This window comes from Pezoporus flaviventris, unplaced genomic scaffold, assembly GCF_033815535.1.
Source record: "Pezoporus flaviventris isolate CSIRO_AGI_PZ_B2104156 unplaced genomic scaffold, CSIRO_AGI_Pfla_v1 ptg000034l, whole genome shotgun sequence".
NCBI classification, from domain to species: Eukaryota; Metazoa; Chordata; class Aves; order Psittaciformes; family Psittacidae; genus Pezoporus; species Pezoporus flaviventris.
Window position 1 is genome coordinate 2,038,009 of NW_026892582.1, and position 24,715 is coordinate 2,062,723.

Consider the following 24,715-nt stretch of genomic DNA (forward strand, 5'->3'; position numbering starts at 1 on the left):
TTCAGCTCAGTGGGACCCAGAGCTGTAAGGCTGAATTACTGTCTTGTGGATTTAGGCCATCCACAGAAGAATCCAGGAACTGGTTGAGGAAGGCTTGGGTGTCATGTAGTCCACAACCCAAGTACCAAACAAGTACACACCTAACCCTTTGTGTAGAGCTCAGAGGGGATAAGCCCTTGAAGCCCAGAGGAATGTGGGTTTGTGTTCAGGCTTAGTCAAGACAAATAAAACCTGCTGCTAGGTTGCACAGATGCTTGGATTGCTCCCAGGGAAGGGCAAGAGCACCCACGGAAGTGAGTGGTCAGGGTGCAATGGCTCAGGCTCGGTGCCTCTGGTGCAGCCAGGGGATGCAAACACCCACCAGGCACAGAGGGAGGAGAGCTCAAACCTGCTCGTTGCACAGAGTTGGCTCATCTACATTATTTTGAAGCTCAGGCCCCAAGCACTCCCCTTTTCATTTCCTTTCTGGATGGGACTGCTGAACCCTCCTCCCTATCGCCACTACCATCACTGTTTATTGCCATGTCACTGCTCAGGGCCCCCATGGGACAGGAGGCGCCCGGCCAAGGGGAGGGGAAGCTGGGCAGCCACACGACTGCACAGCAGCCAGCGCCGGAGCATGCACCACCCCGGGCGCCCTCTGAGCACAGACAGCGCAGCCTGCGCCGGCGCTGGGTGCATGAGCACTGCCTGCCCTGCGCGGCATGGGGCTGGCAGAGGGGAGCCCCAGCAATGCCCGGGAAGCGCAGGCGATGGCCAGGGGCGGCTCTGGGCAGGTGACTCCGTTCCTTGCCACTGGGAGTTGTTTCGCTGAGAGCAAAATGAATAAGCATGAGGTAGTGCTGCAGCAGTCCCAAGTCAGTGATGTAAAGCGCTTGCCCCATGTGGGCTGAGCTGGAGGCAGCGGCTGTCGGTGCGGTGTGCAGCGAGGAGCCGGGCGCCTTGAGCAAGTGCCAGAGCACCAACATCAAAACCCCCGTCTTCTCCAGGGGCGCAGGCACAAAGTCCTCACACTCCTCCACGGGACCGGCTCCAGGGCAAACCCGGTTCCCACCAGCATCCCGCTCGCTGGCAGGGGAAGCTTGCACAAATATTCCCTTTCAGCACGTTCCTGTCCCCAGCACCACCAGTGCCCCCTCCCCTAATTCTTCCTCAGAAAAGAAACCAAACTGACCCCGGTCAGGGGCGTCCCCAGAGAAGCAGCACTCCCTGCCAACCCCTCGGGCTTAAAGCACTCCCAGCACGGCACCGGGGGCCGGCGGCGGAGCTCCCCCTCGCAGAAGCCGAGGCGCAAGGCAGAGGAGGAGCGCCGCGATTCCCCATGCACGGACCCAGCAGCAAGGCGCCCTCCAGGACTCTACCTGCGTCTCAGGGCAGAGCCGCGAGCCTGGTGGGTCCCGTCCGGCGCCGGGCGGCAGCGCGGGGTCCCGCAGGAGGCATCGCGGTGGGTGCCGGGCGCGCCGGGAGGTGCCGCGCTCTGAGCGCACTTCAAAGTCTGCGGAGCGAGAAGGGAAGCGCCGGAGTTATTTCGAGACAACTTCCTCTTTCAGAGCAGCCCCAAGGAGAAGCTGTCCGGCCGCGGAGGCTCAGCCCTGCCTCTGATCCCCAGAACCAGCCCTGCGGGTCGGGCTGGGATGTGGTGACCCCTGGCGCTGGCGCAGCCTCTGCCGCCAGCACCCCACACTTGGGCAACTCCTCCGGTGCTGCCGCCTCTGAGCCGAGGCAGAGAGCGCCTGATGCTGCGCGCCCAGCGCCTCGAAACAAACAGTGTTGCTACGAGAGACAAGGAGGAGTCTGTCCAAGGAGACGCTTTTCCAGCTCCCCGTTCCAAGCGCTGCATTTTGCCTCTGCCCGGAGCATCTTGCACACATCTGCTTTTGGTCAGTGCCAGCCCCTGCCTGCTGCCAGCGCAGGGACGCGGCCTGGGCAGAGGATACCCAACCCCTTCTGGAACGCGTTTGTGGAGATGTTTGAAGTTGTGTTGGCAGAGGTGTTGCTGCACATTGGACGGAGCAGGTCTGGCTGTGCTCAGCAGGGCGTCAAGCTGTCACCACTTGTGACTCAGTGTCAGGAGTGCAGCTCCTAGGATGAGCCCAAATGGGGCCCAGGTGAGGCTGCTCAGGACTGCTGAGGTCTGTCAGTGCCCTGAAGCTCAGTTAAGGATGAGATCCGTTTGCACATTGGCAGAAGCCCAGGCGGGCACATGGGAGAGATGCATAGACCTGGCCAAATCAGGAAACAAATGTTCATCCCTATGGGATGTGGGTATAGGGCTGGGATGAAACCACCAGCTCCAGCAGTCCAGCCTACTGGTGGAATATGAGTGCTTACCTGCACGCTTTATTAAGCAGTGTGCTCAACTGCTCAAGCATTGGCCAACTCCTCCAGCCAGTGCCCCCCTGCTTATGGTCAGGGCCCTACTAGATCAGCTCATCACCCCAAGTGCTTGAGGGGCTGAGCTTTGCTGGGGTAAGTGCGTTGGGGGGAAAAGGCACTTACAGAGGGAGTGTGGGAACTGCAGCTGATAGTGCATCACTTCCCATCTTCTTTTTATATGAGAAAAACCATTAGGTAGAGTTACATACCTGGGCCTCAGAGTTAAAAATAACTACTTCCTTCCTGACTGGGAGAAAGAGGCAGGAGGAGGCAGTTTAACTGGCTGTCAGCATTGCTTGCATTCAATTCCCACTCGTTGCGCTGGTGCCAAGTGGCTGCGCTGAGCAGCATCCCCTTCCCCTGGCAGGCTCCCCTCTCCAAGCCGCCGTCCTGCGGGCAGGAAGGCTCTGGGGAAACAGCAGCAGCAGCAGATGTGAACAGCCTCATTTCCCCTGTCTTTTCATTCACATTTGCTCCCATTCATGAAGAGCATATGCACATGTCCTCATCCCGCTACAGAGTCACTGCAGAGCACAGTGGCACCAGTGGACCCCAGCTCCTGCAGCACACACACAGCACCCCCTACATTGCCATCAACTTTGTGATCCCAGCCCAAAATTCATTCAGCCATAGAGCCCTTCTGGAGGTCTTTCCTTCCTGTCTTTTCTGTAGGTGCCATCTCTAGTCGTAGAGGCAGCCGGATTGCAGCATCAGCCCTCCAAGTGTAAGGTCATCGTCTCTTGTGGCAACACGTGTAATAGGAGGGAAAAGTGGCTTCTCCACGTTTTCTGTCATGAGCTGCCAGCAGCTGATACCATTAGACACTGAAACACAAATGACCATCACCCTGAGAACAGGGAAGGGAGCTGTCAGGTCACCCCAGATAACATCATGCCTCTGCCACCCTGCGCAGGCAGTAGGGAGAGGAAGAGCTGGTATGACTCCATGCAAACAAAGGCTTCAGTCAGAAGACCAAAGAAACCAAATAGGAAAGAACCAAAATAGAGAACCTCCTGTGCGGCAAGCAGTGTGGAGTAGGTACAGAACAGCTCTTTGTTCCTGCAAACAGTCCTCTGTGATTTAAAGGTATCACAGGAGCGCCAGAAAGCTCCATCCCTGCATGCTTCCTTGCACGAATGTGCTACACAGCAGTTTTGAAGCTGTCTGAATCTCCCTCAGTGGAGAATGTCTCCTAAAATAAAAATCTCACCTGAAGCACTAATTCAGGAGGGGATTTTCAGCTGGGAAAGGAACTTACTGCCCAGAAAGGGGCTTCCCTGCCTGGGAGCAGCCCGCTCTCCTTTGGAGACACTGCAGCCTCTGGTGCCTGCAGCAGTGCCAGCAGCTCCCCACTGCACATCCACCAGACCAGGGCTGCTCCCTCCCAGTGGCCACGCTCCACACCCACAGAGACACAAAGGTTCCTGTTGAAGGGGAGCTCTGGACACCTCCCCTCCTCCCTGGTTTCTATTCATGGATGCTTCAGTTTTCCATGCTTTAATTTCCCACCATTACGTGGCTGCTTTAATAACGTACCTGGCAAGTTGACCAAGTTTCTGAGGGAAGAAAAGGTATCCATGCAAAGAAAATGATGGTTTTTGAGCTCCACTTCTTCAAAATCACCCATCCTGCAGGGAAACCTTCTCCTCACAGATGTCCAAATCCCCAGTGCTTAGTCAATGGATGATTTCCTTACAGTTTATAAGGGAACAGATCACAAACCAAGCAATGTTTTGATGTTGCATCTCTATTTTCCACCGTGGCACTCAGCCCAGTTCTAGTTTTACTCCAGGTTTAGCAAATATAGAAGATGGAATCATAGAATCAGCTAGATTGGAAAAGCCCTTTAAGCTCAACGAGTCCAACCCTTACCCCAGCACTGCCAAGGCCACCCCTAACCCATGGCACTGAGGCCTCTTCCCCATGCTGTGTGAACACTTGCAGGGACGGTGACTGCAGCCCTGCCCTGGGCAGCCTGTTCCAATGCCTGAGCACTCTCTGGGGCAGGAATTGTTCCTCAGCTCCATCTGAGCCTGCCCTGGTGCAGCTTGAAGCTGTTTCCTCTTGTCCTAAAGATGGGGGATCTGGTGGGATATAAAGCCAAGCAAACAGCCAGATTGATGGTATTTAAGTTGCCTTTTTCATTTCTCCAAATTAATCCATCTCCAACATTTTGGGGGTTATTTTTGTCTTGAAAAAAATTGCAATGAGATAGCAGCAGCAGAAAATAATTCATGGACTTTTCAAGTCTGAGCAGCATCTTAGTATGTCCTGCAAGGGTAGAAAATAGCATCCCGATACTGTACAGGTACTAGGACCAGGAGACATGGCTGCTCACCTACAGCTAACAACAGGTTTGAAGACCCAAGCCAATTCACTGAGATAAGCATGAGAAAACAGTTCTACGAAACAAGCAAGCTCTGTCTTCCCATCCCATCCAGACCCCAGCTCCCACCATCCCCAGGGCTTCAATTACACACCTGGTGTCACACAACTGCCCAGGAGCACAGGCGATGGGAAACCTGCTGTGAGTCGAGGTTACCACTGGTGAGCAGGAACCTTGGAGGAACCCGCAGGGAACAGGCCCAGCACTGCTGGTGGGTGCTGCAGCACCCCGGGCACTCCAGTGCTCGCATGGGTTGTCAGTGACTTGCCAGTGCCAAGGAAGAGATCTTGAGCCACTTGAAATACAGAGATTGCTTTTGTCCAACATCTGCAGTGCTGCCTGCACACGTGCCAAGGGCAGCAGGCTCCCACTGCCTGCTGCTTACCCCTCCCAGGAGCTTTTTCCCAGCATTCATGGCTCTCCCGTGGGAACTGAGGTGACAGTTTTGGAATGAGATCAAACCCTCAAGCGCATCAGTTCTGGCAGTAATAACGTCCAACAGGAAACAGCTCTTTTCAATCACAGCTGCTGTGCTCCTCGTTGTGCTGATAAGCTGAGTGGAGAAGCTGTTTCTACAGCTGTTTTTCAGGATGGACAAGCAGGGCTTTTGAAATGCTGCTTAAGCTCCCAACCTGCTGCGTAAGGCAGAGATAGGGCAGGTTGTTGCTTAATCCCAACACTTGCTGCTTTGGAGAATCCCAGGATGGGGCTGGGCTCAGAACCCAGCCCAAGGCACAAGGACCACCTCTGCTCCTCATGCATGACTGTTCACACTGCCAAACCTGAATGTGTTTGACAGCCTCCTCTATCATCAGCCTTCTCCAGTTGAGTCTACACATCACATCTCCTTCTAGAGGCCACACGGTCCTTCCTTTGGCAGTTTGCAGAGGAAAGGAGGTGAACCTGGGCTGCTTCATGCCGCTGGTTTTCCTCTTGCTGCTGGTAAACCTGACCTGTGACACCTCTGTGTTTCCCTGGGGTTTTCAGCCCACTCCATCGGCTGGCAGCCAAAACTCACCTCCCCTCAGGTGAGGGAGCACCCGGGCAGTGCTGGGGAGGGGAGATGAGGCAGCTCCTCCAGGGCACCTCTGCAGGCTGAGGAAGTGCCGAGTCCCCATGGCGTGGGGTTGCCGGCGCCTTGGACCCCAAGCACCCACAGGGCTGATGTGGCCCCAGCCCACGTCCCATGCTGGGAGGGCTCAGTGTGTGCTCAAGCAAACCCCACAGGGTTATGGGGGGTTTCACCCTGGCTGCAGCTGCTCAGGTTTCTCTTCTTTGTTTTCACGTGTCTCTTGAAAGGGAAAATTTACATGAGGAGCGCCCATGCACACGTGCATCTCCCTGCTCTGCCTGGCCACCATGGGGTGATAACCACACCACTCCTATTAGAGCACATTGCAAACTCTACTTAACGATACACCTGGCAGCAGTGGAGCTGCTTAAGTAACAGGGATTTACACAGACCCACACACAACTATTATAGGGAGTGTGTTATATACCAAAAATACACACTATTTTATGTGCTAAAAGGAATTGTGCATATCATATGTATTAGCATATATCATATCACAGCATATATGTGCATATACATACACACATGCTGAACATGCACGTTATACAAATGATTCATTGATCTTTAAGGTCCCTTCCAACCCTGACCGTTCTATGATTCTATGATTGATAGATACATAGAGATTAAACAGGTTAAAACTGAAACAGGGGAAGTTTAGATTGGATATAAGGAGGAAGCTCTTTACTGTAAGGGTGGTGAGGTACTGGAATGGGTTGCCCAGGGAAGTACTGAATGCTCCATCCCTGGTGGTGTTCAAGGCCAGGTTGGACAGAGCCTTGGGTGCCATGGTTAATGTGAAGTGTCCCTGGGCATGGCAGGGGGGTTGGAACTGGATGATCTTAAGGTCCTTTCCAACCCTGACTATTCTATGATTCTATGATCAAGCAGGTAGATGGATGAATCTAGTTATGTGTATTTCCTGGCATGGTTGTGTGCACAAGGGGTATTCAAAGGTTTTAAAATGACTAAGAGACGACTCAGTTCATGCAACCCCAAGTCCCACAGCTTGCGTATTTAGACATGCCAGTCATAGTGGGAGGGCTCAGAAAACATCTCTCTTCAGCTATTTGTAAACACCACCTAATCGAAAGTGAGAAACACGGAGTTATCGCAACCTCAGCCTCATCTGGCAATCGTGGATCAACAGCCCTTATCTACACCCACTCTGCTGTCAGTGAAGGGCATGACTTACAGGCTGCATCCACACAGCAGGGGCCCATCTCCACCGAGGGACCTCCCGGCTGAAGCTGAATATTCACATGGTTGTCGAGAGCTGTACCTAACAGAGATAGAGCGCAATGTGCGATCCGGATGTTCCTCTGTCCTGCCCTGGGCATGCTCCATGTCACAGGGGAAGGAGCCCCACTGCTCAACCCAGCCACCACGGCCAAGCGGGGAGAGGGTTAAAGTGGACAAAGGGACCTATAGCCCAGCCACAGCAATGGGCTCTGGTCCTCAGCACAGCCTCCCAGGCTACTCACTCACTGCTATGGAGAGAATTGACCTGGAGCACCCCAGGGCAGAGGACAGCTTGGGAAAGCTGGAGCACCTCAGCTTGGTCCCACAGAAACTTCCAGAGGTGCATGAGGCAGGTTGCTCTTCACTGATGGCTTCACAGGATACGTAAGGGTGGAGATGAGTTAGAAGCCAGACATCTCCACCTTTGATTGCACCCAGCCCAGGCTAGGGGCACTCACCAAAGCATCTTTCCTTGGGCCATTTCCAGTCAGTATAGATGCCTCTTCTGCTCATCCTTCAGCGAGTAAGCAGAGAAAGCATCATGAATACAGCATCCGCCCAGTTTTTTAAGGCTTCGTTTTTTCTCCCTGCCTTGGGCAGTCTTTGGCCTGCAGGACTAGCACAGTTACCCCAATGATCTTGGTTACACACAGGCTTGAGTCATGTTAAAGTACAGATGGCTCCTTAGGATGGGAAGACGTTAAAACTTTGTAGACGCCGTCAGTGCCACAGGTTAGTGGTGGCATTGGCAGTGCTGGGAACGGTTGGACTTGATGTCAAAGGTCTTTTCTAATTGAGTTGATTCTGTGATTGTATGTTGGCTTCTAACTAAAGATTAACTCATATATCCTTTTGTGATGGCTTTGAAGTTGAACAGAGGCGGAGCCTCTCCCAGTCTCACCCACACCCAGACTGTTCATGCTGGTTCCAGTGTGTCACATCTTGGAGGAATCACATGCCCCTCAGTCACCAGCCCATGGCAGGAAGGGGTCCAGATGATCATCCGGAGCACACAGAGATATGAGACTTTGCCTGCACTTGGTCTCTTCTTTCATCCCTTGCCCAGGCAGGGCAGACTCAACCAATGTGCATCTCATCACCACTGAAGATGAAGTTACATGTTCTCCCTGATCCCAGCCACGTGAGATCTGGTCCTCTGCATGAGCCATTCAGTTTCCTAACCCAGTGGGAGACTGGGTCAGCAAGAAGTGAGTTGCTTTGGCTTCAGGGCAATCAGAGGAGAAGAGATGCAAGAGGGGACATGGCCAGAATCAGGACTAGTCCTTGTGAAGACAGAGGCCGAGCTACCTGCTTGAAGTCCTCTCTGTGGCTGGAAGCCCAAGCTAAATACACCGTGTTCCACTGGCCTGTTGCTGTCCAGAAGGTTCTGTGAAGTCAAACCCAAGTCTAGGTTGTCCTAAGAGATGGATAAACATAAAATACTTTTCATGCACACTGTGATTTGGATTTCAGGTTTGGATGCATTTGCTCTGGCTGCAACCCCTTGGCCTTTGCATCCTTCTGTGAGTGCTGCAGGGGAGGTTCCTACAAGAGGGGATTGGGGATTACAAGGGCACAGAGGTGCATATTTAGAAGAAGGTGACTTTGGGATTGTAAGGGAAAAGCCCACTGTTGATCATGCAGTCAGCGCAATGACTGGCACGGGTGCACAGGCTCCAGGACGTGTGCTGCAGCTGAACATACCGGTATTTATGCAGCTTTGCACCATTAGCAAACCACTCCTGCTCTCAAGTGAATTTTCCCTGCAAGGAAAACTGCTCCTCATGCAGGCACCGGGAGCCTTTAACTTTTAATTGCTCATTGATGAACACAAAGCAGATAAGGGCAGCAGAGCAGCGGCAGTGCCAGGAGAGATAAACAGCTCCTGCAGCGCAGAAGTGGTTCACTTGTCCAGCTTCGCTCTCGTTAGTGCTGAGCAAATGGCTGTCCCCACACACAGGGAGCCAGAGGCATGACCCTGTTTGGTTGCAGGGGCTGGCTAAAGGCAGAAACTAGCAACATCCACAGAAAATTCCCATCTTTTGCTCTTTCCCGTGTGCATGTTTTAGCTGCACTTACAGGGAGCTGTAGCTGTAAGGGCACTTAAAACATGCACATGGAAAACAGCCCGGAAACCTGCAGCTGCAGGAGGGAGCTGGGGCAGGGAATGGGGCAGGGGATGATGCTCCCTGGGTTTTCTTCCACCTCTCCTTTTCCCTCTGGCAGCGCTGGGTTATCGGTGGGTTCCCCAACAAACCCCTCTGGGGCAGAGGGATGAACGTGCCCCCTGTGCCGTGGCTCCATCAGCCCATGGCCAGCACACAGGCAGGGAGCCAGGCTCGGGGCTCACTGCCAGCAGGACCTGAGCCATGCCCAGGTACCTCTGTCCCTGCCAAAGGAAACTCGAGCTGCAGGGATGGGAACAAAGGAGGGGACGGTGTCTGTGGGGCTGTGACCTCTAACTGAGGAGACACCCTGGGCACGTTAACCCTAATCTTGTCATGGCATGCGGGGACTGAGCTGCCACGAAGCCCCAATGATCTCTGCTGTTTCTTGCTACAGCTGAGAGAGCAGACAAGCACCTCTGAAACACCGCCTTGTAGGAGAGCTCCTGGAAACAGCCCAATTCAGGTCCCATAACCCAAATCCCTGTGGCCTTCCAACCCCATGTTGTCCCCCATCTGCTGGTCTCTTGCTGTGAGGCACCTAGAAATGACACCCACCAAACTACACTTGTCTACCAGGAAGCAGAAGCACAAGAGGAAGGTTTGCCCTGGCACTGCTGACAGTGAGTTGAGCACAAGGAAGGCATCAGAGGTGCTGAGCTGGACAAGCCTGTGGGCAGGTCTCTAAACCCAGGCCCCATCAAAGCCAAACACTTGGGCTCTTTCTGTCCCAGCACACCCAGCCAGGGCGCTGGTTCCAGCTCTCCTGATTCCCAGGTCCTGGCAGACCTCTGCTCACCTCTGTCAGACCACATGAACCTGGCAAACAAACTTCTTCCCCAACATGACAGTAAAGCTAGAGCAAAATCAGGCTGAACAAATACCACATTGAGGAGTAAATGTGGTTTTTCTCCCATCAAGATAGAACTATCATTGTTTGGGAGCGTTTGTCATGTCCCACAGCAATGTCTCCATTCAGACAAGCTGGTGATGTCCTACATAGACCATCAAAGACGGGTTTGAGTGCCTCACCTGCCAGAAGAGGACATCTGTGCTTTCCAACTGTCAGGGGAGTATCTTAACCCCTGCAACAGTGGATCCAGGACAGGCAATCTCATTCCTATTGATGCTAGTTCATTCTGTTTCCAATTAGCCAGCAGATCAGACATGGCCACTCAAGGACCTGTGATCTGGATGAGTGTCGGCTCTGGCTGTTCTTCACCTCATGCACTAAAACATCTCCACCCCTGAAGCTATTCAGACATTGCCTGGACCTTCAGGAGCCTGACTGGTGGTGTGTGCATGAAGCTCTTTGCTTCCCGCCAGCACTGAGCCATGGAGCTCAGACTGGGCTCTCAACCAACTCCTGTAACACGCTGGTACTGACAACATCCACACCAAGACTGCTCTTCATGGAGCCACAGGGAAAAGCTGTGGGGGTCACACCAGTAAAGATGAGGAGCACCTATGCACAAAGTGCCATAGGAGAGGAGCAGAGGATGCAGGGTCATCACCAACAATGGGAGCTGAGACATCATCCCAGTGTGGTGTTCCCACATCGCATCTCCATGTCCCACCTCGCCAGCACGTCCAGCAGCCTCAGCTGAGGTGCCTTTGGGATGACAACCCCTGACAGAGGAGGGGACACCTGAAACAGCTTCTGCACCTTGATTCATTAACACAGACCAAAGCACCCTGGACCAGGGCACTTAGTTCTGGTAAAACCCATCACATGCGGGGAGCCAGTGTAAGCCGATGTTCCCAGCCTGAAACACCAAACACACCTCACCCACAGCCTTCCCAGCCCTCAGGCACAGCCAGGCCACACATCAGCTCAGCTCTGATGCTGCAAGCGTTGCAAAAAGCTCCCCTGAGTTGCTTTGACCACGTCTGCAAGAGGCAAAACTAGTTTTGTGCAACAGCCAAGCCTTAACCCAGCTTCGCTTACCTTGTCAGCAGCTCTTTGCTAAACCTGTTGTACTTACAGGAACAGAATCCTCAGCCCTGCAGCACTTCAAGGACCAGACCTGAGCCCTGATCCTCAATGTTTCATCATGCATGTTTTAAGAACAAAGTTCTTTCTACTTTGGGTATCAGCACATGTGCTCCTCTTTCCAAAAGAACAGGGAAAGGGGTTTTGGGCTTGGGGTTTTCTGTAGTTGAGAGCAAACAAAAGCACACTGTCATCCCATCTTGGAAAATACTTATTTGCCTTTTCAAAAGTTCCTTTGTGTGCAGAAACCACCTTTTGTTCTATAATGAAATAGACAGCTAATACATAAAGTGCTGATGAAAAGTGATCTGGGTTTTGGCTCGTCTGAAGTGCCTTTTCCCATGTTTATTCGATACACATTGGCCCTCACACCTCCCAGCTAAGCCTCTTTCCTGGAACACCCCCCCCCCCCCCAAAGAGAAGGCATCACTTGAGCCAGTCAAACCCAAAACAAGAGATTTCCCAGTCAGAAACATCCTGGTCCCTGGCTGCTGGGCAAATTCACTCACCCTCCACAGCAGGGCTCTGCCACCCAGGGCTGCACCTTGCCCATAGCCGCAGGAGCTGCTGGGCACCCAGCAAAGCAACACAGTAAGGGTTGAGCAGCCTCCTAGAAGGGAAGGGTCTGCTCACATCTCACCTCGCACACACAAGCTCTGCTCATTTCCACTTCATCCAGCATGAAACCAATTGTGGACGTACAACATCAGAACCTGGTTTTTACACTCACAGAAGCAGCTCGATTAACCTCTGCAGGTCTCCGTGTTGTGCCCTCTGGGACCAAGCTCATGAACATGACTTTAAGAGCCTTTTCCTGCTCTAAGATCAGCTACTCTGCAAAGGACCTGGGTGCTCTTCTCACATTCCTCCTGCCTGCTCGGGAATCACTGGACTCAAACACTGCCCTTGTACCCGAAATAAATTGACATTTAATATTTTACAATGACTTTTAAAGTTCTTTGAACAGTATTTTACAGCTCAGCACAAACACCAGAGATATGGTGAGGCTGCACGCGAGTACAAAGATGACCTGAAAGAACCTCAGACTTCTTTCATTTCCAGAAAGCATCAGAAGTCAAAACTTGAACCGGGATTACAAGACCCCAGGGTTTGTGTTTGTTTTGCTCTTCGAGATGGAAATTCTCTCCTCTGGCATTTCTGCGGGGCGAGCTGAAACCCAAGAGGTTCACATCATTAACAGTGGCAGCGATATATTTAGCCACAGATCTCGAGATCACAAATAGCAAAGCTTTGACAGGATAAGGTGCTATTTTAAAGTACTGAAGAATAAAACCCCAGCTGTCAAACCCCAGCCCCGGTTGAGACAACGCACATGAACCCACTGGGGAAATGAAGAGTCAGTGAGAAAACTTCTTCCAAGAGCATGGAAAGAGTTGTTCTGATCCCTTGAGCCTATTGGACTTCAACCACTGAGGTACAGAAGTTCACAGCAGCGACCTCAGTGCGTGCTCCCACACTGCCCCATAAGCAGCCAGTGAGAGGACACAGCCCACCACGACCTGGCAGTGTCTTGGTGTCCCTGCCAATCCTGTACTGCGAGCAAGGGATGGACACTGCTCCATGCACATAGGAGAGGTGCTTCTGAAGTCTGTGGTTGAGGAAGGTGGGTCCTGACCAGGAGTCCAAGCCGACTTCATCACGGTGGAGCCAGATCATCTGCTTACGTTCAAGTGATGCTTATGCTTCACCCTGCAGAGGGGTATTTTCTTGGAGTCCATAAGGCAACACCATCCTTGGGATGGTTTATTCAAGTAGAAGGACGGAGCACAGAGGCCTCAGGAACATGTTCACATCTCATTTTTGCTCATCTCTGGCCATTGGCAGAAGCTGCATCCAGAGCTGCTGAGGACACCAGAAAAGCACCTTCTCAAACCAAGCTGTTCACCACTGCACCCAGACCAAACTGTCCCCAGAGGCAGTGGCCTCACCCTGGCTGAGCCCTGCAGCCCCACAGCAGTACTAGGGATCCCTTCCAGACACTTCTATGGAGCACATCCTCAGCACTATGATCCTTTCAGCCAGCAGCAGGCAACACGCTCTTCTGCCTATTCTCATCAGTGCAATCACCAAAACCAACTGCGAAACAGCTTGAGGGCTATGAAACCAGGTAAGACACTTCCAGTCTCATTTCTTTACTCATTGGGTCAGAACACCTCTAAATACTCCAAATATTGCACCTTTCTGTGCCTACAGCCTTGCAGAAGAAGGAAGGGGGAAGAAAGCCTCCTTTGAGGGGATCTCAAATCCTACCATCCCTTGCAAGTGTCGCTAGTGGGTTTGGTGATGGGCTCTTCTCTAGCAAAGCTGCCTCTTCAGGTGAGCTTAAGCAATCCTAGTGGTTTCCCTGGTACTTTTCTCCCTCCTATGAGTATGAGCATGGTTTCTGCCATATTTCAAGCAACTGCTGAGGACTCAGCCTCTGGGATGTCCTTAGCATCCAGTGCTGCAGAGCAGGATGCAAGGACATGGACAGAACAGGGAGCACATCTCATGTGAGCTCTGAATTTCTGCAGAAATGGGAAAGTCATCTCTTGCAGGTCCTGGGTTTACAGTAAGGACATGTATAAATGACAAAAGCTGTCCACACCCTGGTATAGCCTATTGCACTCCATTCACCAGAACACAAGCAGCAGTCTACAGCCCATGCTGCGGTCTTTCTGGGCCTCAGCTGGGTTGCTCTGCTCTGCATTGTTCCTCTGTGAGACATCCAGCCCTCATAATTTAAAGGAAACCTTGGGAAAGCGTGTGTCCCCCCCCCAAAGGTCTGTCTGAGCTCCCTCAACCTGGTACAGATGAAATGCCATCAGGACACTGGTTGGGTGACCTGCAGCTCCACATGCCTCGAAGACCACCCACCACCACTCAGCCAAGGACACCAGCTTTCCAAAATGCCCCTTCACGGGCTCCCCCAGCTCACAGTGGCCTGGCAGCCGCTGTCAGATACAGCCACAGGAGCATGTGCTGGAGGGCAACAGCCCTGTCCTTGCCTTGCCCTCTCAATCCAGCTGCTGTCATCTGCTGAACCAGTGGAGACCTCAAGGAAACAACTTTCCTCCCATTACTGAGGAACCCTGAGAGACAGCAGAGCACACCACCAACATTCCCATTTCCCAAGGACAGGCTGAGCACGCAGCAGAGCAGCTCAGGCATCACGCTAACGCTTTGGCTGCAGGATGTCTTGAACAAGAGTGCTGGGTCTCCAGCCCAAAGGAGGAAAGTCAGCTTCCTTCTCCTGAGCCAACACTGGTGTTGGATGGGATCTGGTTTGACATGACACAGGGTTCTCTTATGGCAGTGCTCCACTGAAGGTGGCAATGGGTAAACACAGGAGAGAATGAAACTCAGAGGGGTCCTGGTGGGGCAAAGGGGATCTTCTTAGTGCAAAGAGCTCACTGTCCCTGGGTTTGTAGCACACTGAGATCTCACACCTGCAGGGGAACAAACAAGAACAGGATATAAGTAAGGTGCGTGGCTGACAATCACCAGCCTCAGGTGCAGCAGAAATATCTTCAAACAGGAACCAGTGCAGTCTCAACAGGACTGGAGCAGGAGTGCTGAGAGTTCAGGTCAGATGGGGACCTAGGGCAGAAGCACCCATAAAGGGGAAACAAAACCTTTTGCATCCCCCAAGCTCTGGGGACAGGGATGTAGCTCCTTTTCCACGTCATGCATTGAGTTCTCCCACAAGCCCCCTGAGTTGCAATAAAACACTTAAAGGAATAAGATCCCCATTTTTTTTTCCATTCAACTGGGTTGATCTCTCTGTGCTCAAGGAAGTACATTCTCTACAGTGAGTTTTCAAATTCCAGCACCTGGGCACATGACTGATGGACGAACAGTCAAATGAGCAATTCTTGCTCTACCCGTCCCTCCCATGAAGATCATGGGTTCCTTCTGCAGTGGGTATGCCAAAGGTGGTAAAGAACCTAAATGAGGTTTAGAAGTTGAAGGCTTTGCTCATATGCCCAGTGCTCTTCAAACACCTCAATAGCATCTCTTTCCTCTGTCTTCTGACTGCTCTTCTGGAAGAGATGTCTGTACAGAGTTTAACAGTTGACTGGGAGCCACCTTTTAGACCCTGGCAGTCATGAAGGTAAACGGAGATCTGAGCAGGACCACCCACCCAACCTGAGCTCAGCTGCACTCCAGAGCTCAGAGCTGCATCACCCTGCGTGGGCATCTGGCACCATGGAGCTCAGGACCTTGCTCCCCCATGGCGTGTCCCCACCCCTAGAGGATCACTAGATGATCTTTAAGGTCCCTTCCAACTCTAACCATTCTATGATTCTGTGGCCACCCATGCTTCATGGGCAAGTCCTTACACACAGGATGCACTGTCCCAGGAGCTCTGATTGCAGTGGGCAGGTCCTACCTGGTTACACTCTGCAGGATCTTCTGCTCATCCTGGTCCAGGCACACAGCAAAGGAGGACTGGACGCCGATGATCTGGACCTTGTCTACGTTTATCTGGGACACACTGATCTGCTGAGAGAAAAAGTGCCTGAGTGAGGAGCTGCCAGGGGCAGTGCATCTCTCTGTGCAGGGAAGGGGAGCCAGGTACCCCTCATGCAGACCTAGTGGGTAACAGCTGACAAATCCCCCCCAAAAGCTCCTGTCTCCCGCCCTGCTTCTCCCCAGCCACGTCTGGCTGACCTCCTGTTACCAAATGTGAAAGCACCATGACTCGAGTTACCTGATTGAAACTCTTCTTGGATTTGGAATTTTGCCTTTTGACCACTTCTGTCATGGTTAAGTTGAGACACTCTGTCTTTGAGCCTGTAACACAAGACACTGTTATCACTTGAGGCTTCAGGGCTACTTGGGAACTCAAGTGCTCCCTCCACCCCTCAAAGCAATGCAGAGCCAGTGGCTCCAGCAGGACCCCACTGCTGGGGGAAATGCAGCACAGCTCTAGCTCTCCTTCCCTCATGCTGACCCACACGGAAAGCAAGCAGAGACACACAGGTAAATGTCCCAATTCCCAACTGCTCTCCAAACGTAGCAGAAAAAGGACATTTATGTAACTGGCTATTTAACCCTCCTGGGACCTAAATAGGAATTAAAAACCAACCACCAAAACCCCCCCAAAAACCGTTGACCCAGCATCCCGAGGGAATTCCTGCAGACCACCAGAGGTGCTCGCTCATGTCTGGAATTACAGTGACATCCTGTGGTCAAACTCGGAAGGCAAAAAGCAACGGAGAGAACTGAGGGGACCGGATTTCTCTTGGAAGGAAGGACATTGTTTTACAGGTGGAGCTTCTGACACCGCTCGAAGCCAACCCAAGCATAGGCAGCACAAGCGAAGCTCCTGAGCTAGTGCAGAAACGTCCAACTCAAATTCTAGAGGAGATAAGAAACCAGTTCCGGCTGGGCTTTCCCTGGGGTCTGCATGGCTTCATGGCTGGGGCAGCAACAGGAGGAGCAGAGGTTTCAGTTGGGCTCCATGGGGCATGTAGGAGATGTCTCCTATTTGGCAGATCACTTGTTTGCCCCAACTACTCCAACTCACAACCCACACACCCGCCAGGCACGAAGCACACAAGAACTAAAACCACCTCAGCTTACTCAGAACAGTGCCTGATTGCCAGAACAGCAGTTCTCCACAAGACTGAACAGGTATTGCTTCTAAATACACGTGGAGACTAAAAGTCTGCTGCTTTTAAAAGGTTTAAAGCCTTAACACCCGTCAGAAACCTGTTCTAAAACAAAGGCTGAAGCAAAGCCACGCAGCAGGCCCTGAGCTGCAGGAAAGAAACCAGGACGGAGAACCAGCTAAAAAGCTGTCTGCAAGGCACAGCTGCTGTGGAGAGCAGGACAATGGCCCATGGTTCTGCTCCAATGAATCCCAGTTTTCCCTGTCCCTCCCTCTCCTTAGCAAACAAGTGTGGTTCTGGAAAGCACCACTCTCCAGTGATCATCCTGCTCTTTGAACCATCCCAGCCCCATCCCTAATGTCCATCCCATTTCCTTAGCTGGAAGCTTTAGGACAGTCGGACATCAGCTGCCCTTCATCCCTGATGTGGTGCTAAGGACAGCCAAGGACTACAGCATTCCCCAGGGATCACCAGGCACCTCCCATGCATCTGCTGCATTCACATCCCTCACTTGCTCCAGCTAGAAGATCCACACTGTCCTCTTGTTTTACCAGTCCTTTCCAATGTTCCCTGTGCAAAGCTGCACAGACCACCTCTACCCACCTAGTTCTTCATACTTCTTGCAGGCTTTGCTGAGGTTCACAGATGTGCAGACCTTCTCAACATCATTCCAGTGACTTCTTCCACTGACAGCTGTCTGCAAGGACCAACCGAAACCCAGGAGAGAGGATCACAGAATCACTTAGGTTGCAAAACACCTTTAAGATAATTGAGTCCAGCCCTAAACCTAACACTGCCAAGTCCAGTACTAAACCACACCCCTAAGCAACGCGTTGACAAATGTTTAAATACCCCCAGGGACGGTGACTGCAGCCCTGCCCTGGGCAGCCTGTTCCAATGCCTGAGCACCCTCTGGGGCAGGAATTGTTCCTCAGCTCCATCCAAACCTGCCCTGGTGCAGCTTGAGGCCGTTTCCTCTTGTCCCATCCCTTGTTCCCTGGGAGCAGAGCCCAGCCCCTCCTGGCTCCATCCTCCTCTCAGGCACTTGTAGGGAGCCAGCAGGTCCCCCCTGAGCCTTCTCCAGACTGACCCCCCCAGGTCCCTCAGCTGTTCCCCATCACCCCTGTGCTCCAGGCCCTGCACCAGCTCCATTCCCTTCTCTGGCCCCACTCCAGCACCTCAATGTCTCTCTTGCAGTGAGGGGCCCAGAGCTGAACACAGGATTTGAGGTGCAGCCTCACCAGTGCCCAGCGCAGGGGCACAATCCCTGCCCTGGCCCTGCTGCTGCACTGGTGCTGGTACAGGCCAGGATGCTGGGGGCTTCCTGGCTGCCTGGGCACAAACTGCTCATGGTCAGCTCCATCAATCAGCACCTCCACGTCCTTTTCTGCCGAGCAGCTTTCCAACCACTCTTCCTATTGCAGATGCCACACTCCAGGCTCCTGTTACCCTCCCTCCAACCCTGAACCACCTGCCTGAGCTGGCTCAGGTCTGCCTGTGCAGTTCCAGGTAAATCCAAAGTTTGAGTTTGCATTAAAATTCATTTGACCTTGGATTTACAAAAAGCTGCCCAGGCTTAACAGTAAATAACTGCAGAGGACCCAGCCAAAAAGGAGGAACTACTGTGGCCAGCAGAAGATTGCTCTCTGGAAGCAAAAGCTGTCACATAAAGTGGCACCAAGCACACATCGTCTGTGGAAATTGGTGCACATTCCCTATCTCACTGGGCTGAATAGGAGCAGAAAGCCACCCCCGTTAGCCCATAAGTAGAGAGCTGGACTTTGGCTCATGCGGTCTTGGATCTGGGCTCTTCCAGCAGACTGGCAGCATTTGCCTCTCTCAGCCCCCAGGTGTCAGGTTTGCCCAGCACTGATTTGGTTTTCTGCCCCATTTGGCTTTGTGTCCCGCTCCCAAGCACTCACCTTGCTGTAGGCGATCTGTAGTGTTAGTGGGATTGCTTCTCTATCTCCATCTATACCCAGCCTTTTGCTGCCTGGTCCTGAAAGAAACAAGGAGCAAATGTCATAATGGCCTTTTATTCCCATTCTTCCACTGGCCACTGATACAGCAGCACACTCAGTACCTACAGAAAGGGGGCAAAAAAAGAATGGTTTGCTGAACACGGATGTGGAGCAAAAGGACAGAAGGAAAAGGTGGCTTAAAAGCTGCCAGAAAGCAATTAATCCAGTGCAGAGATTTCAACACAAAGCACAAGCAGCTCTGTAAAACTGAAAGCAGCGCTGGTGAGGCCAGTGCAGAGGGGTCAGTGCTCCAGGGAAAACACAAAGCAATAAAAGGCCTCATTGCTAACCCAGCTCCTGTTTTTCCAGGCATATTTCTGCCCACATTAAATTAGCCTTGAAATCCTGTGCCCGACACTTTTTTTTCCCTGGCTAATTTTTAGCAGATGTTCAGTGTTGCCAGAGAACCCAAGGAAAAAAAGAAATCAAAGGCAGGATTGGTGGTTTCACAAGTTGTTGGGAAGGCCTTGGCTGAGCCTGTGTTCTGGGGAGCAGCATGGGTGACACTTCATATGGAGGGTATTTTATGAGCTCTGTTTACAAGGACAAGGCCAGATCACAGAAAAGCACTTGGTTAACACGATTAAGCCACGTGTTTAAATGCAGTATTATTGGTTGGCCATGAGATGTCTCTGCAGCTGCACCGCACCAGGCAGCATCCTGTCCTTGGGTATCCGGGATGCTTCTGCCATTGCTGCTTGCTATAAATTCCTAGTGTAAAAAAGCTCAGGGGTCTCCCTTGCAGGAAGGCTCCAAGCAGAGGCAACAAACCTTGCTTTGCCCAGGAAGCGAAGGGAAAGGGAAGAGGGGTTTATAACTCCTGGGCAAAGCACAAACAACAGAAAGCAGCAAAAAGAAAAGATGAAGAGCTGCATTTGGCCAGGTGGTGAGGAAAGAAACGGGCTTGAAGCTGCTTTATTGCAAATACAATTTGGAGGAAACAGCAGTAAAAACAAGGCATTGCCACAGCTTGTCCTGAGGAGGAATGCAAGAACTACGGTGCTTCACTTCCAAACCTGGGAAAAGCTGCCTGGACCTTTGGCACAATGCACCCACTGCAGCCCAGGCTCAGGTACCCGCTGCAGCCCCCAGTGCCTTCCAGCCCCACTTCCCATTTATCTCCCATTCCAACAGAGCTCTGCCTGAGGCTGTTGGTGCAGAATAAAGCAGCTACAGACCTGATGCCTTGATGGCCCGTGTGGCTGCTGAGTGGCCCAGCTCGAGGGAGTGAATGAAGACTTCGGTCATCTTCTCTCCTCCAATGAAGGTGAGCTGCAGGGAGAGGAGAAGGAAACTGGTGATGGTGAGGACACAACAGGTATGTTTGGGAAAACGAAACACAGCTTCCAACTGCTGCCTTGGGTGACAAGCCTGGAGAAAAGAAGCTGCATGGACATCTTATAGCAGCCTTCCAGTATCTGAGGGGAGCCCTGCAAGGATGCTGGAGAGGACTCTTCATCAGGGGCTGTAGTGATAGGACAAGGGGGAATGGCTTCAAACTGAAACAGGGAAATCTCAGGTTAGATATAAGGAAGAATTTCTTTACTGTGAGGGTGCTGAGGTGCTGGCACAGGGTGCCCAGAGAAGCTGTGGCTGCCCCATCCCTGGCAGTGTTCAAGGCCAGGTTGGACACAGGGGCTTGGAGCAAGCTGCTCCAGTGGAAGGTGTCCCTGCCTGCGGCAGGGGGTTGGAGCTGAATGAGCTTAAAGGCCTCTTCCAATCCAAATCAGCACGTGGTGACTGTGCCACATCCCCATCACTTCACAAGAGGTCCCAAGCTGTTGGCACAGGCAGAAAAACCTCCTCTTTGCCCCTTACCATGACAGGGCTGAGCCCCTTTGCCTACCTCTGTCTGGTAGAGCTGCAGCAGGACAGGGCGTGTGGCAAAGCGGCAGTAGTAGAGGATCATATCTGCCAGGATGGGCAACTGCTCCTGGAAGTCCTCCTGCGGCTCAGCCTCTGGCTTGGCAGACTGTGGGGAGAGAGTAAGTCACATGCCTGGAGTACACAATACCCACAGCCCAGTGCCAAGAACTGCCCATCCCACCCCACCGGGAACAGAAACCCTCCCGACCACCAGGAACCGACCATCTCCATCCTGTGCCCATGTAGCACAGGATCACTGTGGCCCAGGGTAAGCAGAAGCTCTCCCTCAGCTCCCCTGTACCTTGGGGAAGGGGGATGCCAAGCCCTACCAGCTGGCTTACTTGTACCTGACACAGGACGTCCATGGGCAGGTTCATCAGCCCAAGAACATTACGCTCGTACCATGGGTCCAACATGCCAATGTAGTGAGAGATGTCATTGGTGCTGCCCTCCATCCCAGCCAAGGTGGGATCCTGAAACCAAGCACACTGGGGTCACTCTAGGGACCCCCCAGCTCCTCAACCCATGCTTGGGGCTTGTGGAAGAGACACAAATTCTCCACTCAGCCCACCCCATGAACTCCTCACACGGCTCTCGGGGCCACGCAGAGCACCAGTGTCACCACAAGCCCTGTGGTGAGCAGGACACGTACCACCTGAGCTGAGGCTCGGAGCTGTGGGTCCCCCAGGGATGGGGAGGGATGCATAAGAGGGGTTGATGGAGCCAAGCAGCTCCTCTTCACAGGGACGTAGAAAAACTGCAGCTTGAAGTACCTTGTCAGTAAGGGGCAGGTGCTCTCCTTAAGCCTAGGAGAAGGTGGGAGAGGGCTGGGTGAGCTGAGCCTCCAGCGCGTCCCTGCAGCCAGAGCCCCCACGCCGCCCGCCTCACCTGAGCTTGCTGTAGGCTCGGGCCACTTTCCCCGAGATGCGGTCGGAGCCGAAGACCACGACGCGCAGCGTGGCCGCCTTGGCATCGTCCTCGCAGCTGAGGAACGGCCGTCGCTGCAGGCTGAGGTGCCACGGGGCGAGCGGGCCCTGCAGCCGTGGGCTCAGGACGTGCTGCGGCAGCGAGTGAGCGCGCCGGGAGCGCGCCGGGACGCGGTGCTTGGCGTGGGACGTGCACAGGCTCTCGGCACGGCGCAGCGGCAGCGAGAGCGAGCCCGTGTCCGGGCAGTCCCGCAGGTCCCTCCTCAGGACCAGCTGGCTTTTGCTCTTGAACAGTTTGTAGATCCTGGTGGTCAGCGTGTGTCTGTGTTTGGGGTGGGTCTTGTCTGCCTTCAGCTCCGGCCGCCCCACTGCATCCAGGGAGCTCTCGTCGCTGTCCTCTGCGTACCCACTGTCCATGCAGTCCTTCAGACTAGACACAAATGACTTGAGGGACTTCCTGGAGACCACAGTCAGCTCCGAGATGGACTCCTTGGAGGCGGTGAAGAGGGACACTCGCAAGGGCTTCGATCCCTCCTCTGACAACACCGAGTACACCGAGCCTTTGGAAATGGTGCAGACGGGGGAAAGCAGCGAGTCGCGCTCAGGGGAACCACCATCGATTTCCACCTCCTCTTCGTCCTCCTCCTCATTCTCCGAGGCCATGGGCTCAGCAGCGCTGCACTCTTTGCTGAGGACATCATTGAGGATATCTGAAAGGCAACCAGAGGGAGAATGTGCCTGGCACAGGCTCCAGCACAACCACAGGAAATGTGGTGACCCCAGACCATAACAATACCACAGCATGGCCAACACGCTCTCATGGTTTCAAACAAGGATTGAAAACCTCCTCCTGACATTCTTAGGTTTTCATGAGATGCTCAGATGCAATGCAATCCAAACTACGTTCCTCTCCTTGAGGTCACATTTCTGTTTGGGTTCTCACAAGGCAAATACCAGTTGGGCTTTTCTTCCTTTCTACACAGGTTTCACAATGTGCTTGCATCCAATCCAGATTTAACCAGAGGGCAAGAGGAAAGCAAGGTGTTTGACTAATCAAACTCCTAATCACCCCACTGAAGGTGGCCTCTTGGCAAGGCTGAACGCACTGCAAAGCCCAAGCCACAGCTCTGCTCCAGATTGCTGGGGCTGGCACACAATGAACACTAAACCTTCCTGGAACAGAAAAGGTCTTCCAGGAATGGGGAAGCTGGAGAGACCAGCTCAGCAGAGGGGAAGCCACTGTTTCCCCTGCAAAACTGGCTGTGGCTGGGCTGAGAGCACAGCAAAGGTACCCGCTCCTCGGCTGCTCCTGCTACGAGGAGGAGAAAATGCAGCAATGTCTGAAGGGTTTCAGCCCTACAAAGCCCTGACATCTCAATGTGTTCAGGCTTTCCTAGCAACAACTATTTCCAGGGCACAGACAAGGTTTACTCCTTGCAGAGGAGCTTTCTACCAAACAAGGTTTCCGTCTTATCAATATCCCTATGAACTCATAGAATCCCAGACTGGTTTGTGTTGGAAGGGACCTTAAAGCTCCTCCAGCTCCAACCCCTGCCACGGGCAGGGACACCTTCCACTAGAGCAGCTTGCTCCAAGCCCTGTGTCCAACCTGGCCTTGAACACTGCCAGGGATGGGGCAGCCACAGCTTCTCTGGGCACCCTGTGCCAGCGCCTCAGCACCCTCGCAGGGAAGAGCTTCTGCCTTATCCCCAACCTGAACTTCCATGTTTCAGTTAGAACCCATCACCCCTTGTCCTATCACTACAGTCCCTGATGAAGAGTCCCTCTCCAGCATCCTTGTAGCCCCCTTCAGACGCTGGAAGCTGCTCTGAGGTCTCCACGCAGCTTCTCTTCTCCAGGCTGAACAGCCCCAATTTCAACAACCTCTTCCAGCAAGGCACAACCTTCCCAGCAGGTTAAGCCCTACACGATTTGGCTCAGGGAACACACATTTTGTAGCCACCAGTATCTTGTGCCCACCACTCAGATGAGGGCTTTGCTTGGGATCATGCCCAAGCTGACATCCACATCCTCTTCCATCTTGGGGACACCAGCACTGGTGGTGTTACCTCTTCCTCCAACACCAGCAACTTGTTATCAGCTCTTTCAGGCTCTGGCCACAGCTTGTGTCGTGCACGGGGCTGCAAGGGTCGTGCACGGGGCTGCAAGTGGCAGCCCAGGCCAAGCTGAAATGCTGCTCAGCCACCCTGTGATGGGCAGCGGGGCTGAGGTCTCACCAGGAGGGTCAGAGGACCCCACTCTGCTTACCAAAGTTATCCTGATCCCAGCTGTAAGTGTAGCAGCGAGCGGTAGGGATGGGGATGGTGTGGAGCTTGCGGGGCTGACCCTCACCTGGGAAGAGAGGAGGGAGAGGAGGTAAAGTGTGTAGGGCCCCACAGTACTGCTCCTGACAGCTCTCCCGGCCAGGAGAAGGTGGCGCCCACCCCAATGACACACTTTGGGTAGCACAGTTCACGCAGAACACAGATGGTGCTGCTGCTATCCCCATGAAATCACACACGACTGGGACAAGGGGGCATTTCACAGCTCTAAGAGCCATCAGACATCACTGCTACCATGGGTTTCTGATCTAATGTGGGTTTTCCTCTCACCCACAAAGGCTGGACACGTTTTTTGTTGCTGCTGTTACAAAGAAAGATGACAAACCCTTTCTGGCTCCTGGCCTGTTTACGAGATAGGGCCTGGGCTGGTGGGGTTTCTGTTGTAGCTGGGCTAGGCTGAAACCGTGCAGAACGGCTCCTCGCTGCTGCAGGGGCTGAGCTGGCACAAACCCTGGGGACAAGAGGAGCCCAGGGGGTTCTCACCCGTGAAGACAGGAAAGGAGGCAGCCCCGGCGATGTCCCGCAGCATGGACTGCAGCCGCTCCCGCGCCAGGACAGGGTCACTGCTGGCAGCCGCAGCCTCCTGAGCATCCGTGGCAGTGGCGTAGATCTCAGAGAGCTCTTCCAGGGTCTTGGACTGGGGAAGCAGAGCCCGGGTGAGGGATCAAGGGGGTCCCTCCACAGGAGCAACACACAGGTCTGTGGGCAGGA

At 53.3% G+C, this 24,715-nt stretch overlaps 3 protein-coding genes across 8 annotated transcripts in view; all 3 read right to left on the reverse strand.

Annotated features, from left to right (window-relative positions):
* The window catches only part of PIK3R6 (phosphoinositide-3-kinase regulatory subunit 6), a 32,626-nt gene extending 31,226 nt beyond the window's left edge, over window positions 1–1,400 (reverse strand). Inside the window, exon 1 of the mRNA XM_061461944.1 lies at window positions 1,362–1,400. The gene's annotated coding sequence lies outside the window, so the exon portion shown is untranslated. The remainder of the gene's footprint in view (window positions 1–1,361) is intronic.
* MYH10 (myosin heavy chain 10) overlaps window positions 1–24,715 on the reverse strand; it is a 273,556-nt gene that overhangs the window by 211,413 nt on the left and 37,428 nt on the right. The gene's annotated exons all lie outside the window — the stretch shown is intronic.
* Window positions 13,465–24,715, reverse strand: part of PIK3R5 (phosphoinositide-3-kinase regulatory subunit 5) — a 56,987-nt gene continuing 45,736 nt past the window's right edge. For 2 of the 3 annotated variants that reach the window (XM_061461950.1, XM_061461949.1), the window contains exons 8-19: window positions 24,488–24,641; window positions 23,931–24,014; window positions 21,625–22,372; window positions 21,389–21,542; window positions 21,084–21,209; window positions 20,717–20,842; window positions 20,049–20,142; window positions 18,772–18,848; window positions 17,453–17,546; window positions 15,946–16,028; window positions 15,625–15,737; window positions 13,465–14,680 (exon numbers count right to left, since the gene is read on the reverse strand). In XM_061461950.1, the coding sequence (XP_061317934.1) occupies window positions 14,539–14,680; window positions 15,625–15,737; window positions 15,946–16,028; window positions 17,453–17,546; window positions 18,772–18,848; window positions 20,049–20,142; window positions 20,717–20,842; window positions 21,084–21,209; window positions 21,389–21,542; window positions 21,625–22,372; window positions 23,931–24,014; window positions 24,488–24,641 (1,995 nt within the window). In that variant the 3' untranslated portion in view covers window positions 13,465–14,538. The remainder of the gene's footprint in view (window positions 14,681–15,624; window positions 15,738–15,945; window positions 16,029–17,452; window positions 17,547–18,771; window positions 18,849–20,048; window positions 20,143–20,716; window positions 20,843–21,083; window positions 21,210–21,388; window positions 21,543–21,624; window positions 22,373–23,930; window positions 24,015–24,487; window positions 24,642–24,715) is intronic. The other variant, XM_061461951.1, reaches the window with a different exon arrangement.